Genomic DNA, 16,927 nt, shown 5'->3' on the forward strand with positions numbered 1-16,927 from the left:
CGGTCGGAAAGAAACCTGAATGCGGCTATCTCGTAGGGGCTTTAGAAGACGCATTTTCCCCCGAGTAAGCGCGTGTAAATTATTACGTCGCCCGTTACATACACTTTTTAGCGATTCGCTAAAAAGTCGCTTGATTCGCAACATTGACGTTTTAAAATTCCCATAGACGTTTAATCTCACCAATTACCAGTCGATATTGGTACGACATTTTTGTATCGCGTTCTGAAGTAATATGTTTCGGCCGAATTGGAAAGAAAGAACAGCCTAGTTGTTATACAGATATCCGTGCTATCGCCATGTGGCGCGATCTCTCCTCTGCTCATCTCTGCGGTGGGAAAAGGACAGAGCAGTCGATTGTCCTTGACTTACTATTATCATGTGGAAGTAGAACAGACACGAACCAAATGACTTTACCGTTATCGCTGGAAAGTGGCGGTATGACGGAAATGGTTTACACGCACTTTGTCAGAGAGCGCGTCGGAAAATGCGTTTTCAGGAACTTTTAGCCAGGATGGCTGCTCTCAGGTTTCTTTCTGATGATGCTTTCGGCACGAATGTCTCCTTTCGTCTTTCTCTCTCTCTTTCTCTGTTCCGAATCTATATAAAATACACCTGTTCTGCATTCGAAGTGTAGAGAATGCATAGTTGAAATTGATGTCTCCTCGTGATTGGTCGGCTCATTGCATCGAACGTATCGATACATGCCGATCGATATATCAAGAATCGCAATTGCAGTAGCTGCGTGATACTTCAGATTCGAAGAGCCGTTACATGTTCCTCGTTTCCAGCTTGTCAAGGTGAAATATCGCACGAATTTTGTCATCCTCGGGAATGTTAAAAGTAAGTCTCATCAGTTTGTCATGACAAAATGTCATTAAGCAGTTGCTGAACGTGAATGTACGGCATGAAGCCAATTTCCTGAGAAAGCCGAGTGAAATTTCGACCGTTGCCATGTTATGACAGTTTGAAAGTTACGACCCGTTCTTGTCTTGTTAGCGCGCTAACATTGTTATAAACGAATAAGTACAGAGAATACGAGTCTGATATCTTTAGATTACTGCGTTGCCCGCTGAAAGAATATCCTATGCGAGTTATCAAGTTGGACACTTGTCATGGCAACAGAATAGTCTAACGATTATAGTTTTTAAGGCTCGAAAAAACTAAGTTTTTCTTCATTTTTCCACGAAAGAAATAGAAAAAACCGCGAAACATGTGAGAAAAACCAGTTGTTTCAAGTTATACTAACCAACTTTTGAGCTATACCAACAACATAGTTAAATATCCTCTGAAATAAATATCTCGCAAATCTCTGTCAGTTGTCACGAAATTGTTGATGATGAGACACCTTTTAAGGAACTCAACAATTAAATTAAAAGTTTAGCAATATCATAAATAATTTATTATTAACAGTATGTAGTGAATAAATATTGAGAATTAACGCGTATCGCGATTGTGTTACATAATTATTTGTAAGATATCGTTTGCATTATTTTTGATCATTGAGTTTTTCGTAATGCTATATATTTTTTTTTATTTCCCTCTACATCAGAAAGGAGACTCTGATTAGGAAACTTTGATTTTATATTTGTTTTAGAACAATGTATTCAACTATGTAACGTTTTAACCGATAGTCTTACACATAGTCCGTTATATTTGGCGATATAGTGATTTACACGACAAAAGAGTCCTTTTTTGTGCAACTACAATAGGCGCAGCTTGACTTCGTGACTTGATGGAAGCACTTTCCAATAATAGCCGGAGAAACTAGATTTAAAGGGACACTCTGGAATTTTACCTAGTCCCTTCGTTTATCAAGCAGCCCGCCGTTGGACGTAAAACGTAAACGCCACTGGAACGCAGGTGCGCGCCTTCGATGTATTTGTATCGGAGCGCAAGCAGGTAGAATATTTTCGAAGATTGCCTCAGCCGGTGAACGAGCGAGCGAACGTAAAGAAGGAAGTAACACCTGTCGCGCGGTACAGTCCGTGAAATTGCCGGACGAACTTCATGGTACAGCAATTTATTTATATTCTAACTCTACGCATCGTACATAAATCGCAAAAGAATAGTGAACATTTATTATTTAAATTCCTGATTACGTTTCTCACAATTCAGTTAAATTAATTAACACACAAACCCGCAGAAAATTTATAATTCTCACCTCAAGTAGTTCATTCTAAAGAATAGATTGTGACAGAAAATAACTGAGAAACGTGCTTTGAACTTGCATGAACATTCCTAAGCAGTTCTTGTGTAATTACGGATACTTGGTGAAGGAAGTGCTTCTTTCCATCGACACAATGCGTCGATGGGAATTACACGCTCCGTACTTCTACCCGTCTACTAATGTTCCCTTGTTGGTCAAATCAGTGTTTTCCGTTGAAAAGTCCGGAAAGTCTCACGAGAAGTTCTACAAGTAATTGCGGGAATTCGCCGCAAGTACCGAGGTCATATTAAACATAATGGAGAGGCTAATCTCTTATCTTTTGATATCGTGTAAAGATTTTAAATCACGTAACAAAAATTTTCCATTTTGAAATTCAATCGATTTTATGATCTTCGACATTGATTATCTGATCTTTTAAATTGATTATTGCTTTCCGAAGTTAGATAAAATTGTAATATTACATAATAGATTTATATCGATTTCATTATCTATCTAATCTATCTAATCTATCTATATAATCTATATATCTATATAATCTATATAATCTATATATATATATATATATATATATATATATATATAATTTCCTTTACAGTGAACATATGCTTTAATAAGCGACAATACATGTACATATATATACATACGGAAAAAAAATCTAGTTGCATTATCCAGAAAGAGGACGGCCAGGTGCATTTTGGTTAAGAGAGACAGAATTTCTGGTTCTTATGACCCGAATGTGGTTTTACAGAAATTCTGTTTCAATCAAAATGCATCTGGTTATTCCTCTCTTTCTGATTACACACAACCAAATTTCTTTTCCGTGTATAAACGAGAATACAAATCGCTTGAATAACTAATACTCTTCCTCGACATTTCCAAAAAAGAAGAAAGTAATTACACGTATTCACATTAGCGCATTGCAACACGGTATATTTATCATCATCGATCTCCCCGACGTCACTATTAGGCGCCCACGAGCCGAGGGGCTTTGCGAGGCTCGACCTCGGAAATCTCGCAACCTCCCACGACATCGGAGCTCACGCTTCAACCCTTTCCCTTCGCCTTTATTCGAGCCAATCGGGAGATCACGGCACGTTCCCGCCTCGGAGAGCCCATAAGGCCCCGGCGTCGTCCGCAATCACTTCACGTCCCACGAGTGGCCGCCATATTGTTAGTGTACGCGATTTTCACGCGAGTCATACTCGCGTCGGAACTCGCGTGGGAGAAAATGGATACATTCGCTCAATGACCCACGCGAGTTTACGATCCGGTATACGTCGACAAGTTCGCGAGTCAGACCGTGGACCCCGCAACGGACGGAGCAGATTCAACAATGAATTAGTCGTGGCTTCCGGATAGAAATCTCGGGAGATCGTCTCACCGGGCGACGTCATAGCGAGAAGGGACCGACCGGGAGTAAGGAAAGAGAGATACTTGTTGCCACTGTTGACGGATAAATTGAAAGTAATTCGAAATGTGAAATACTTAGCGATATATAAAAAAGAAAATAATTATAGGGACGGTTGTAACAATACGATATGATTATGATTAACATTACAGGTGTAAAAGAAGAAAATGATGCGATGGCACCAACAGTTTAATTGAATCTTCCAAGTTAACGCAAAGACATTGCACACACACACACACATATACACATACTATAATACAAAGATAATAAGGATAATAAGGTCGTAAACGAGATCGTATCCCACGCAACAAAGCAGCGTCACTAGCTTGTGACTGGGACACGACGTGACCTCGCGGTATCAACACCGATCGAGATGCAACGATCCCCGAATTAGGCGCAAGTTTCACCTCGGTCGGTCGGTCGACTGGGTACGGCACTGGGCATCCATCCCAGTGAAATGCGGCCCCGCGGCGAGAAAAACGGGGACCCGGCGTGCGGCGACGGCAGCGACCGAACGAGCCAGGGCATTACCAGCGCGGTGTGCGGCAGTCTCACGGCGACCGGTAAGAGGCTTTCGTGAGGAGGACGTAGATCACGACGACGGCGAGCGAGCCCCTGAAAACTGGGCCCGACGATTGGCCCACGTTGCAGCCGGCGCGATCGACTTGACAGCGCGCGGAATGCGCGTGTTTTGCAAGAACGCAAGTCGGGGGGAAGCTCCTCAGCGGCACCGCGACAACGAAGACGATGGTCGTAGGCCGAGGATACGGCGCGAGTTAGGCGATTATGCCGGCGGGATGACAGTTACGCAGAGACCGAATCGCTCAGAGACGAACGATCCGCGCTTTCGGGGTTGAAACAGCACGATCGGGGTGACCGGCGATCGCAGGTGATGAGCAAGATGTGCGATATGTGAGTACTGATAAGCAATCGGTGTGACTCGTAACTTCGCAGGAATCGACGCCCGTGGCGAAGAGGAGAGACGTGTAGTGTGTTAATGTGCTGACAAACAGGAGTTTGTGTGATGACTGATGTTCGATTGGTACCGAGGCGACGGGAGTTCCTTGGGACACGTAGCGAACGCTGACAGGCAGGTGATTGGAGTGACCGCCGCGCGCTATCGTGGAATCGCGAAGAAGAAGGTGTCCTCCTCCCCTCGCGAAGTCGAGAAGCAGCGGAGGACGCGTGGATGCTGAGAGAAAATCCGGCTGCGACTCCGCTGGAACTTTCGCTACGCCGAGGCGAAGGGTGCCCCTTTTCGTGCGGAGCAGCCGGGGGAGAAAGAGAGACGGGAGACGGGTGAATGCCGATAGAGGGGAATCGGCGTTGCTCGTGGCACTGTGCCGGGGATTAGTGGACGAGAGAAAGAGAGAGAGAAACTGGTATGTCGATTGTCAGCGGCTCACACGGGCTTAATGCGAAGGCTGCGATTGTGCGATCGCGACGGTCCCCGTCGCGAGTGACGCTCGTGGACGCGTGTGCGCGGCTTGAACGGGATCACGGTGGCACGACGCTGCTGGTGTGTGTGTGTGTGTATGTGTGAACGATGAATAGTGTTTGACGTGTACGCTCTATAAATGTATTCGTCGAATATATTTGAACACGTACCGAGCGGCGAATACCTCAGGACAACGATGATGTTGCCCGACTTGTTGTACGACGATCGATTTACCTCCGAAGTGATAACGTGACTCTCTCTCTCTCTCTCTGACTGTCCGATCGGACTTTCCGAGGTTCACAGTGCGCGATTCGTGGTGTACACTCGTGGTTATCACGTGCTACCATAATTTCACCAATTTCTTCATAGCGCCCGGTTGCGCGTCGCGTGACTACTCGGAAAAAGAGACAACTGCCAGTCCAATTCTTTCATCTCCGGCTGATCGTCGGGTAATTAGCTGACGGGAGATAACCGCTTCTGTGTAGCTCCCTTTGTAGATCTCACGAAGCTGGCTTTACGAGACGGTCCGGACAGAAGGAACCGGTCATAACTGAGTCATAGCTAACGGATGACGCGACTCTCGCTAGAGATTCCTTCGGCGAGTATCGCGGAAAATTGACGGACTCTTGGCGAGAGCTCGCACGACACGCGACAGCGAGGCGCCGTTGGCAGGTGTTCGGTGCGAGAAGCGCGCGAAAGAAGACGAGAGAGAGAGAGACGAGAGCAGAGGAAAAGGAAGAAGAAGAGGAAGAAGAAGAAAAGCAGAAATCGGCCGAGAGAGTAGCGCGTCGCACGAGTAGGGCCCCCTACGGCGATAAGGCGAGGCCCGTGGAGGGAAACGCATGTATCGCGCGGGGCCGGTCGCGCGGACCGGGCCTGTTCGTGAGAGACCGCGCGCTGACCCAGATTTCGGCGGGTCGAACGAGGCGAGCCGGCGCGAGGAGACCGCGGCGGACTTTCTGAAATGGGACACGGCGCAGCCTGGAGCTAAATTAGCCGCGATGTCCAATAAGAGTAAGTCCCAGCCGCAGCAGCATCAGCAGCAGCAGCATCCTCCGCACGTGATCAAGCCAGTGGACCAGCTGCCGCCGCGTTACCAGCCGCCGCCGCAGCCGACCAGCGGCATCCTGAAGAATCACCTCCACTTCGCCAGCGGAGCGTCGTCGGCGCCGGGCCAGACCGGCAGCAGTCAAGGTCCGGGCGCGGCCTTGAGCCATCATCAGAGCGCGCAACCGCGCACCTTGCCGTCCTCGCAGCAGCCGGCGCAGCAGCCGACGCAGCAGCCATCGCAGCAATCGCAGAAGGATGCGCAGAGCAAGTATTCGCCGAGAATAGAGCACCGTCACCATCATCATCATTCTCAGCCGGCGAACGCGCTGATCGCCGCGTCGGCGGCGTCCAAGCCAGCCTACCTCCAGCAGCCCAAGCTCGGCCAAGGCCCGTACTTGCCGCCCAGCAGCCAGTACCCGGCGGTGAGCAGCGGCCAGAGCGTGCCCATCAGGCAGAGGATCAGCGACGACGAATTCCTGCGACTCGGCCCCGTGGAGATGCTCAAGTTCGTGCGGAAGACCGAGAGTGACATCGCTAGGCTCGCCGCCGAGCAGAATCGCCAGATACAGAGCTTGGTGAGTGCCTGTCGAATTTAACGACTCTCTCGGAATCTGTCGTCTACCAGGTCGTAAAACCTCCGTCGGAGCGTAAATTGCGTAAAGAAAGTCGCCGCTTATCTGGAGATCGTCTGATTTTACGATTAGATCTCGAATGAAAAGCAAACGGAATTCTTCGTTAAATGTAACGGAGATGAGATGAAAGATCCAATTCGATTGAATTGACGTCAAGTCGAAATCCGAATTAAATTGAATTGCGAAATCAAATTGAAATTCTACCGGAACGAAGCCCGTGACGTTGAGTGAAACAATTTAGATACCTCGGACGTTGGCGAATGTCCGCGGAAAAAATCGATTTCCGATGTTGCCGCTTTACTGTAATTTGTCGCGCGCGTGTCATCTTATTACGAAGTATTTCGTAATATTTTTCGGACGTGCGTTCTTGGGATCTTTCGCGCGCTACACGGAAGTTTTGGGGAGGCTGTTGTAGGTCATACAGGTTGAGCCGACCGTCGTAATTTCAAGGAGTCACGCATACGTGCGAGATAAACCGCAAACGATCGCGGGGACAATCGGTTCCCTTTTGACCGGCAAGATGCCGAGACTTTATCGAGACGACGACGGTCACGCATCCTCCGTACGCGCGCGTGATGAACGCGCGGGGACTATTTTTTTTGGGCATTCCGCGTGTACCACGCGGCGGCGAATACGTCACCCGTGAGAGATCAATGACTCCGTTATTTCTCTCGCGTGCCGATTAATAATGCAGGAGCTATCCGGCTGAATGAGAGATGTGGGGATATTGCGTACGGCGACTGTGTATACTTAAATACGTGAATGCGCGGCGCGTTAATAATTTCGGGGGGAGGAGGGGGGAGGGTGATACACGCGCCGTTATCGAAATGCAAAATCTTGCCTCCGAAGCCACTGTCTGTCAACGTGAAATCCGAATTAGCAATTCCTTTTTTCGAAATTTATACGAACACACGAGCGAATATTTTCACGTGGGTTTGAATTTACGTCATCCGGTTTCCGCGCTCGTGTATCAAGATATAAAATTCTCTCTCTCTCCTTTCCTCTCTCCGCCTATCTTTCTCTTTCTCTCTCTCTCTCTCTCTCTCTCTCTCTCTCTCTCTCCGCCGAGGAACGGACTTTTTGAAGGCTTCGAGAACCGCAAAGTGAGAGCGCGACTTGATAAGGCTATCTGTTTTCCAGCTGAATGAGCTGCGGGCGCTGAAGGAGGCCAACCAAAGACTGAACGACGATAATCAAGAATTGCGCGATCTCTGCTGCTTCTTGGACGACGACCGACAAAAGGGCCGCAAGCTGGCGAGAGAGTGGCAGAGGTTCGGCCGATACACAGTGAGCGTTATGCGCCAGGAGGTCTCGGCTTACCAGAACAAACTGCGCCAGCTGGACAACAAGCAGCAGGAGCTGATTAAAGACAATCTCGAGCTCAAAGAGCTGTGCCTGTATCTCGACGAGGAGCGTGGCGGCGGCCAAAGGGACGACGGGGATGGATCGAGTTCGAGCACGAACGCCGAGGAGACCGCGCCGCCGAGACCGAGGCACACTTCCACATTTAACGGTAAAATCTAGCAAAAACACTGATCATTTCACTTTGAAGCTTTCGTGTTTCTTCCTAGTTATTCTCATGTTTATCTTTATTATGCTATTTTTTCCTCTTCGGTTCGTCGCGAGAACAGCGTTTAATTTTTACATCTAAATTAAGCTCCAACTTTAAGGGCTGGTTGCTCCATCTTCAGATGAGTTGTGTGGTAATTTGTCTAATCGATAAAAATGTTTAAAGAGAGTTCCCCTACGGGAAAAAACTACAAGAATACGAAAAAATTATTGGTAATAAGAATAATAATAATATATTTTAAAACGAGCTCGGGTCTATACAAGGAAACGTGTCAATTTTATACGAAGAATAATAATCTCTTTCTCTCTCTCTCTTTCGTAATTTGCCTGGCGGAAATTGAAATCCTAACGAAAGCGGCGCGGTAATACCCGTGATCTTAGCAGAGATCGTAAATATAGATCATATTCGGATGAAAGTGTAACATTAGAATGCACTGCCTGCATTTTATGCCTTGCAATCGTATGAATAGCGTGCGCGTTTTATGCACCCGACCGCGGTTACGCACGGATGTAGTATCCGATGATCTTCTTGCACACGCTGAGAGGTGTTACCTACCGACGAATCTTTCACAGACCAAACCATGCAGTACGTGAGGAGTTTGGAGCAACGGGTGAAGCAGTTGGAGGAGGACAAAAGCGTTCTCCAAGCCCGTGCGCAAGGTTGGGAGGTACCATCGGGCGAAGTCTGGGAGAGCCCCAGCAGTCCGAGCGATAATCCTCATCTGGGAAGTCGACCGGAAGCCGTGGTGCGCGCTCTTCAGGTTCTCGAGGTCAGAGAACAGTTGGAAAGAGAGGAGGGTCACGACGGTGAGAAGGCGCTGGTCCGAGAAATGTGCAATGTAAGTAAACGTTGTCACCTCTCGACGTCGTACAGTGCACGGTATACTATACCATTTTCTAAACGGAGAATTACACGATTTTCAGCCTTACGCATAATGCCCATAAAGTTGAAAATCGCAGAAGTAACTTATAACGATAGGGTTATACAGTGGCTGTAATCGTAATAGTTTCGACATTATATGTGAAGGGCTAATATTTGTGTAACATTAAAAAGTTTCCGTCTAGGGAATGGTATAATGTTGTGTCAATTAATATTGTCCCATTTTCTAGGCATAGTAATATCGGAAATGTCGAATTAGACTTATTGTTTCGGAATATTCTGAATATTCTGAATTAGTGCATCATGACTGCTGATTATCTTGCGAACCGGCAAAGATGGCAAAACAGCAGTCATAATGCGAATATTCAGAAATGATGCACCCAATTCGAAATTTTCAATATCACTGTGGAATGGGATAGCATTAATGCACGGCACTGTACATACAACATACGTGACGTCGATTGTACACACACTGTACACACACAGTTGGCAGATTAAAGTTTGCAATACTTTTTCTTCGATAAAATTTCGCAACGCGCCTCCTATTGAATAGAAAAATGAATCTCTCCGAGAATTACGGAGAAACAAATCCTCCTATTGGACATGGGAGGATTCGCGAGTTGCGAGTTGAAAAAAAGTGTTGCAATCTTTAATCTGCCGACTGTGAGTGCGTGATCCTTTCGAAAAATCCTTCGCGTTAAACCAGCGAGAATTAGCGATTTCTTGTGATATATTTATGATCAATTGTTCTGGCTTTTTCAGGTTGTCTGGCGAAAATTGGAGGAGGGTCCACAAGCGAGGCATTAGCGATCGCGCATCGGCCATCTGTCAGATTTTAAATATTATTGATACAAAGCGTACGGTGTGTGAAGATGAACGTTTGAAATGTAACGATAGTATTGTAGTATATGATGTAAACGGTACTGTGTATATGTGCGTGCGTGTGTGTGTGTAGATTCTGTATGTGTACACTCGTTTGCACGGCATCATTTTGGCACATGCTTTTTTGCCCGACAAAATTAGAAGCGTGTCGAATGGTCACGAGCCACCGCTCTCTTGTTAATATATTGTGACAGAAGTCGAGTGACAGTACACGGTGTAAATAGTAGCCCTTTATTTACTCTTAGTTGATAAAGATAAAAATATTTAAAAAATACAGAAAGATAGATCGGTTGAGTTAATTTTAATCGGTTGAATTTATTCCGGCGGAAGGATATAGAATGTCTATTCTTTTCCAGAAATTCTATTCCCTTCCACCTTCATCAATGCGCTTCATTGTGTCGTGTTACGTCACGTAGTTATGCCATGTTAATCCAATCGATCTTTCTTCCCTGCATTTTTCCCGAATCTTCCGTTGCAGTCAACGTCAGATGTCTCGTACACCATCACTTCGAATCCTGTCATAACCGATTACAACGCAAGTTCGCGAAGAGCGGGGACTCGCGATCGTGACCATTCGATACGCCTTTCAGCGGGAGGAACGTGTGCGAATCATTGCGCAGACGAATGTTTGAGAGTGATAGTTATCTCTCGATACGAGAATACCGATAACATGTGTCTATTTATGCGGAGATTGTAGCCTCGTTAGCTGTTGGCCAGATTGACTGTTAACAGAGTATTTTTTATTAGACGAAGTCTACGATTTACTCTCCTCCCGTTTCTCTTCCGCTCGCTCGGTCCGAAAACGGAATTTCCGAAACGGATTCGAACGCATTCCCGAAATATCCCACCCGGCCTTTTCAATCGGCAGGACTGAAGGCACCCACCCGACTCAGCGCGTAAGCTCACAATTTAACATCTGTCTTTCGCATTCGCCGCTTAATTACCCATGCACGGGTTTACTTAAAGTCGCTTTTCACGATAAGATACCCAGGCGGAGTTCACGCGTTGAATACGCAAGCGAGTGTTTGTATTACTATTTTTATCTCGTCAAAGGATTTGCTCTCAATGGTACCGCGTCGGATTGCCCTACATACATCCCGGTCTTCTGAGCGTTGCGCGGAACGTCAATGCGATGCAATTAAGATATTTCTCAATCTCGTATCGGTCAATTTTATCGACTCGTCGTCGCTCCTTCGGTATCCTTTCCGCGTGAGCGTGGAGAAACGCAATCGCCAATTGGAAATTCACTCGACACACGAGGGGGATTCGCGAGACTCGCGGCGACAAATTAACGTGTTTCCCTCGACAGAAAAATTGAATTATCCGACGATACACGTATGGTCAGTCACAAAAGAATACTTTCTTTACGTAAATTTCGAAAGGCACTCCGTGTTGTCAATGGCAGGATTTGTTTTTTAGTAATTCTAAGGAAATTCATCTTGCTATTGGATATACGAAATGCGCGTTGCGAAATTCGGGATAAAAGTCTTGCAACCTTTTTTGTAATCGACCATACACCGAGAGAAATTATATTATTTCCCGATTTTTTTCCGAGGATTCTTTCGGTTTCCTATCTTCTTTGCGGAAAATAATTAATACGGCTGGTTTTAACCGAACACACATGAATTTTCCTGAACGAATTTTTCTACCCCTTAGGACAGAAGATTCAGGGGAAAAATAGAATAAAAATCGGGTCTCTTCCGATCTTGTAAAACTACAGTGGATACTTACTAGAAAAATGGTTTCTCCTGACTATAATTCGTTCGCTGATGATGATTATAGTTACAAATACTAAATATTTGTCTTTCGATGTACACATTTTCACAAAACCTCTCGTTCGTCACGTCGCGGATGCGGCATCTATGTGTGTGCTGGAAAGAGGAAGTGTGCTTCAAATCGCTCTCCTCGCGTCCTTGTATTTATTCGCAAATTCCTCTCGGCCGAGCTTGCGCCGCTCCGGGTGAAGAGCGGCGGTGGGGATCGCGTGCGGCCACCGGCGTCGGAAAGATGAGAGTCACCGGTGATGTGCTTGTGCGGAGGCCTCGCGGAGGACAACGCCAGGTTCATCCTCCTCGCCGTCGTCCTGGTGGCGTACATGCTCGCAGGCGCGGTCCTCTTCCAAAGGCTGGAGAGTGATTTTGAAACACGGCAGGTACAGGCAGACAGTGGCCACGCGTGCACGCCGCCGCGAAGAAATTCGGAAATTGTGCGTTCCCGGTGAACATCTAGTGACAGTAAGGGCCTTGGCAGAATGATCGAAGGGCCTTGGCAGAATAGCTGACTTATCGACACAAGATTACGTTTTACGTCTTTAAGTCTTTGTCTAAGGACGTATTGCCGACAAGTCGAATTAATAAAAAAATGATAAAAAGAATATATAAAAATTAAATTACATTGCGTTCAAAAGTGACAGCGTCCAAAAGTTTGACAGTAATTCAGAATCTGGAGCGAAAGTTATTTCATTTTGAAGGAAGTTGTAAGGTAAAACGGATTTGAGAAGAATTCGATGAAATTTGCACTGCATATACATTGAAATATTGCCTAACTCATTACTCGTACAATTAAAAACAGGTTGGCCATTCGAGAGGTGAGATATTAGTAACTGTAGTTGACATTTTTTATACATGTTCCTTGAAATTAGCGTGCAATTTTTAATTTCTATTTTCAATATCTTCTAAACGGAAAATAAAATTTCTATGAAAAATTACTTATGGTACTAATAAGACTAATATGCAAGTATTATACACAAATTTCGGAATTACTGATTTTATTGACTATTTTGTTTTGAAAATATAGCGACGTAAAGTTCACAGTTCACAGTGATACTCGAAATATGTCACTCAATGCTTACCGTCTTCTTACCCTTCCATTGCAATTCTTAAAGAAGAGAAAAGGGAAATTTGAACGAAAATGTATCTCTCGGTGCGGAATTCGGAGACGTCACGGTGAATTTTGTGCGCAAAATACCAGCAACAGATTAGAAATTAGACGCGTTCCACTTAAGTTCGCGATAATTGTCAATTTGTCCACCGACGTGTCCCTTCCGTCTGGATGACAGGCCGCGGAATTTTGGCGGGTTTATCACGCGTTCCGAAGGCACCACCTGCGAGGTAGCCCCTCGGCCTTGCAGAGGCTGCACGAACTCCTGTACGCCTACGGCAACGCTTCCACCACCGGCATCATCAACAAGAGACGCCGCTGGGATTTTCCCGGTAGCTTTCACTTCGTGGGCACCATCGTTTCTACGATCGGTAAGAAACGCAACCGTATTTGGAATGTAAACCCACCGTTCTCGAAGCCGTTCGTATCGTGGCCGGGGGGATATCGGGGTCAGTGGGATTCGTGTCGTGCGTCTCGTATTCTTTCGATTTCCTCCTGTCCACCGAGAAGTCGCGAAAAGATCGATTCGCGCGGAAAGACGGCACGATTTCGTCCGACACTTTCTCCACGTTTGCGGCAATACGCACAAAATTCTTTTGCTTTTTGTTTTTTTCCCTAGAATTAAGTCTAAAAATATAAGCATTTCGCTCTCCGTTTTGCTTATTTCATTATAAAATCGAATAATATCTTACTCCTACGGTTTCGTCGTTAACTGTGTAATATAATTATTAGAGATGCCCGTAAGCACCTAAATATTTCTGAGACTCTTTTAGGGTGGCTTTTATTAAACTCTGATTAATCTAATCGACGATTTGAAATTGCTATCATCCTCGAATGTTACTGTCTTGTTAACGCAGATAGAAATTATTAACTTTTGCATTATTGCCGAACAAGTTACTGAACAAACTAGAGATTGTAGTTGGTAATTCTTATTACTATTCATCGATTAATTTAATCTGAATTTAGTAAAAGTCACTCTTATTCTTATTAGTTTCTACTTCAGCTGTGTGGTACATAAACCGTGTAAGCTAGATGCATGCTATTTGTGTGGGTGGGGCACTTGTCACATGTACCATTGATTAAAAACTAAAAACTTTATCTGTCGATGTAGATGCAAAAAGTGTGCCTATAGATTTTTAAATGTGTTTCATTTGGTGTAACATTCGATTACTCCTAATATCGGCGCACCGTCGGAAAGAGTGGTCGGCGCGCTGAGTTAAGAAGCGATCGCATTCCCGGCAAGTAAAACTTGGTCGTAATTACGCTAAATAAAGGGGTAAGGGTCGTCGGCCGACGTATGCGTGAGAATGTACCGGTGAATTCCGGAATGCTAATATCTTGCGACCCAGTCTCGCACTTATGCCCCCGGCTGTCCGTTGCTCGTCGATCTCTATATGCGTACATATACGTCGCCGTATACATATAATATGCTCTCCTCTCTGAAATGAAAGAGGCGTGATACTCGGACGATTATTTTCAGGATACGGAAGTACCGCGCCGCAAACAACGGCGGGCAAAGCGGCCGTAGTTGTCTACGGTTTCTTCGGTTGTTCCGGTAAGACTACTGTTAGCTGGAAAGGAGCTATTCTAGGAGCTTCTTCGCTCGATTTGATTTCGACGGCATCATAACAAGCGCTGTAATGTGACATCCAGGTGGCATTTTGTTCTTCAATCTGTTCCTGGAGAGGATCATCACGTTCCTGGCTTGGATTCTGCGCAGCTGGCACGTGCGTCGCCTGAAGAGGCGCCTTCGCCGGGCCACGTTGACCTCCCGGCGCGTCTCCAAGTCACCGAGCGCTAATAAGCCATCCTTGCCGGACATCCTCGACGACGACGACAACAACGTAGACTTGGACCAATGGAAACCGAGCGTGTACTGGGTCATGCTCTACTTGTCCGTCACTTCCTGCATCATCGCCTGTTGCGCCGCTGCACTTTACGCACCGCTGGAGGGCTGGGATTACTTCGACGCGCTGTACTTCGCTTTCGTTAGCTTCACCACCATCGGCTTCGGCGATTACGTCAGCACGCAAAAGCCGAGCTATCCCCACGTGCATTGGTGAGTTGCCGAAATCTTTGTCGAAGCGACGAAATCCAAGATGCACGTATAATTTGTATTGAACAATCTGTATGAAAGATAGATCCGGTGAAAGCGATTTTCATCCCCCGTAAAGCTGGATTTCGCGCGTCCACGCAGGTACAGGTTCGCGAATTTCGTCTTCCTGGTGACGGGCTGCTGCTGCATATACTCGTTGCTGAATGTCACGTCGATCGTGATAAAGCAGGGCCTGAATTACGTGATACACAAGCTGCAGTACGGTAATCGGGATGTAGCGGCGCCGTATCTGCCGCGAAGACGATCCTCGGTGTCGGCGATATATTATTCGAAGAGGCGGGCGACCAGACTAGTCGGCAGGGACTCTATCCGGGCGGAGGAGAACACGCCTCGCAGGATGTCCGGCGAGCTGATCTCCATGAAGGACTTCTTGTCGGCGAACAAGGTCTCGCTAGCGGTGATGCAGAAGCAGCTGTACGATGCCGCACAGATGCAGAGGGGCAGCGGGTCGCTCGCGGCCACGCCGAATCATCAGGTGCTGAAGCCGCCGGTCGGCCCGCTTGCGATCGCCAGCGAGAAGTTCGAAAGTAAAAGCACTATAAACAGATAGGGCAGCTGAAGGCATACCGCAGACAATTGCGCTATAGCGATCATTTTTTATTCCACATGTCCACACAAGCGAATTGAGTATGTTTATCAGGGTTGTTAAGGTAGGGTATCCTAAAATTCCCCACATGCGGGGTGGAGTACGCGGAGAGATTTTTCATACCGAGAGGAGTAACATTTTTCCTTGATCAAAATTGCGTCCGAATACGTCTGGTATCCGAGAAACACTAGATTGAAAAGATGGACTTTCCCGCGAGCTAAGCTTCCAGCGAAGAAATGGGTAAGGAAATGATCATCTTCGGTCAATTTCAAGTAGTACTTTACTCGAACAAAATTTTAATCCAAGGCTTAGCTTCGAAGATGTGTCGTGTTGAAAATTGAAAAGCCACTATCAATAATTATCTATCTCGACATTTTCGCTAAGAAAAACAATTACTTCTTTTGGTATGAAGAATCTCCCTTTACATTCCGTATGCGGCAATTTTAAGGCACCCTATATGAAGAGAAAATACAAAACGGTCCACGGCGAACGGTTTTTCGGATAAACGGCGGCGGGGAACGCGTGTTAGAGGTGACAGATCAAGAGTGTCTGTCATCAAACACTGATTGGTCTAATCGTCGATTTAAAATTGCTGTCAGTCAAATACAATATTATGCTGCTCTATCTCGCTAACATAGATAGAAATGATTAACTTTTCGATTATTATTGCTGAACGCCAAGTTGCAGAATTGGAAATTGGCGTTGGCGATTCTTTTTGTTATTCCTCGATTAGCTTAGTCAGAGTTTGACGGGTCACCCTGAGTCACCTGGTATCATCGGTACTTCATCAAGACCCAAAGGTATTAATAGTGTAGTTATTTGAAACTTACCTCACGTGAGATACTCGGATTTGAATTTAGAATTAAATCTTGCGTGGAATCTTGCGTATTATGCACGTATACATTAGACTTACGATCGCGATTCAACTGGAAGAACTCACATTTAATTCTAAAGTGAAATCCAAGTGTCTCACTTGAGACAAATTCCCGAACTATTAACACGAGCCTAAGAGGGATTTATCTAGGAAATCTACCAATGCGTCTGCGAAACTTGTCAATGAGTGTTTTCCACTTAGCGACACAGGTCGGCACAGGCATCATTTTTGTTTTTGTTCCACATTCAATGAGTAACAAAGATAAGATGATCTTGTGTCGACTTGTGTTATGAAATCGGAAGCACCTAGTGTAGAGATTGGCCTTCGTATTGATTTCTAAACAATCTCTCCCGCGATTCCTTCGAATCGATTTCGCTTCACATTACTCACGCGGCACGCGTGTGTGTGTGTGTGTGTATGTGTGTGGATGTGGACGTACAGTGCG

The 16,927-nt window shown here is 46.0% G+C and overlaps 2 protein-coding genes across 2 annotated transcripts; both read left to right on the forward strand.

The window, feature by feature from the left end:
* The first annotated feature begins 5,855 nt into the window (after positions 1 to 5,855).
* LOC106741017 (coiled-coil domain-containing protein 85C) lies at positions 5,856 to 10,736 on the forward strand. Its single transcript, XM_014612575.1, has 4 exons — positions 5,856 to 6,638; positions 7,836 to 8,208; positions 8,838 to 9,103; positions 9,907 to 10,736. Exons 1-4 carry the CDS (start codon positions 5,856 to 5,858, stop codon positions 9,949 to 9,951), a joined length of 1,467 nt encoding a protein of 488 aa, XP_014468061.1. The 3' UTR covers positions 9,952 to 10,736.
* Positions 10,737 to 12,049: 1,313 nt separating this feature from the next.
* Positions 12,050 to 15,572, forward strand: LOC106741024 (potassium channel subfamily K member 13-like). The gene is made up of 5 exons (XM_014612581.1): positions 12,050 to 12,178; positions 13,085 to 13,277; positions 14,387 to 14,461; positions 14,560 to 14,965; positions 15,104 to 15,572. Exons 1-5 carry the CDS (start codon positions 12,050 to 12,052, stop codon positions 15,570 to 15,572), a joined length of 1,272 nt encoding a protein of 423 aa, XP_014468067.1.
* The last annotated feature ends 1,355 nt before the right edge of the window (positions 15,573 to 16,927 follow it).

The sequence above is a fragment of the Dinoponera quadriceps genome, unplaced genomic scaffold (assembly GCF_001313825.1).
Source record: "Dinoponera quadriceps isolate SergipeBrazil2010 unplaced genomic scaffold, ASM131382v1 scaffold367, whole genome shotgun sequence".
NCBI lineage: Eukaryota > Metazoa > Arthropoda > Insecta > Hymenoptera > Formicidae > Dinoponera > Dinoponera quadriceps.

Excerpts from the sequence above, each read along its gene's own strand:
- LOC106741017 (XM_014612575.1), top strand. The coding sequence starts at position 5,856 with ATGTATCGCGCGGGGCCGGTCGCGCGGACCGGGCCTGTTCGTGAGAGA. Across the intron at positions 6,639-7,835 it reads ATCGCCAGATACAGAGCTTG|CTGAATGAGCTGCGGGCGCT; the intron begins GTGAGTGCCTGT and ends TCTGTTTTCCAG. Across the intron at positions 8,209-8,837 it reads GCACACTTCCACATTTAACG|ACCAAACCATGCAGTACGTG; the intron begins GTAAAATCTAGC and ends AATCTTTCACAG.
- LOC106741024 (XM_014612581.1), top strand. The coding sequence starts at position 12,050 with ATGTGCTTGTGCGGAGGCCTCGCGGAGGACAACGCCAGGTTCATCCTC. Across the intron at positions 13,278-14,386 it reads CACCATCGTTTCTACGATCG|GATACGGAAGTACCGCGCCG; the intron begins GTAAGAAACGCA and ends GATTATTTTCAG. Across the intron at positions 14,966-15,103 it reads AGCTATCCCCACGTGCATTG|GTACAGGTTCGCGAATTTCG; the intron begins GTGAGTTGCCGA and ends GCGTCCACGCAG.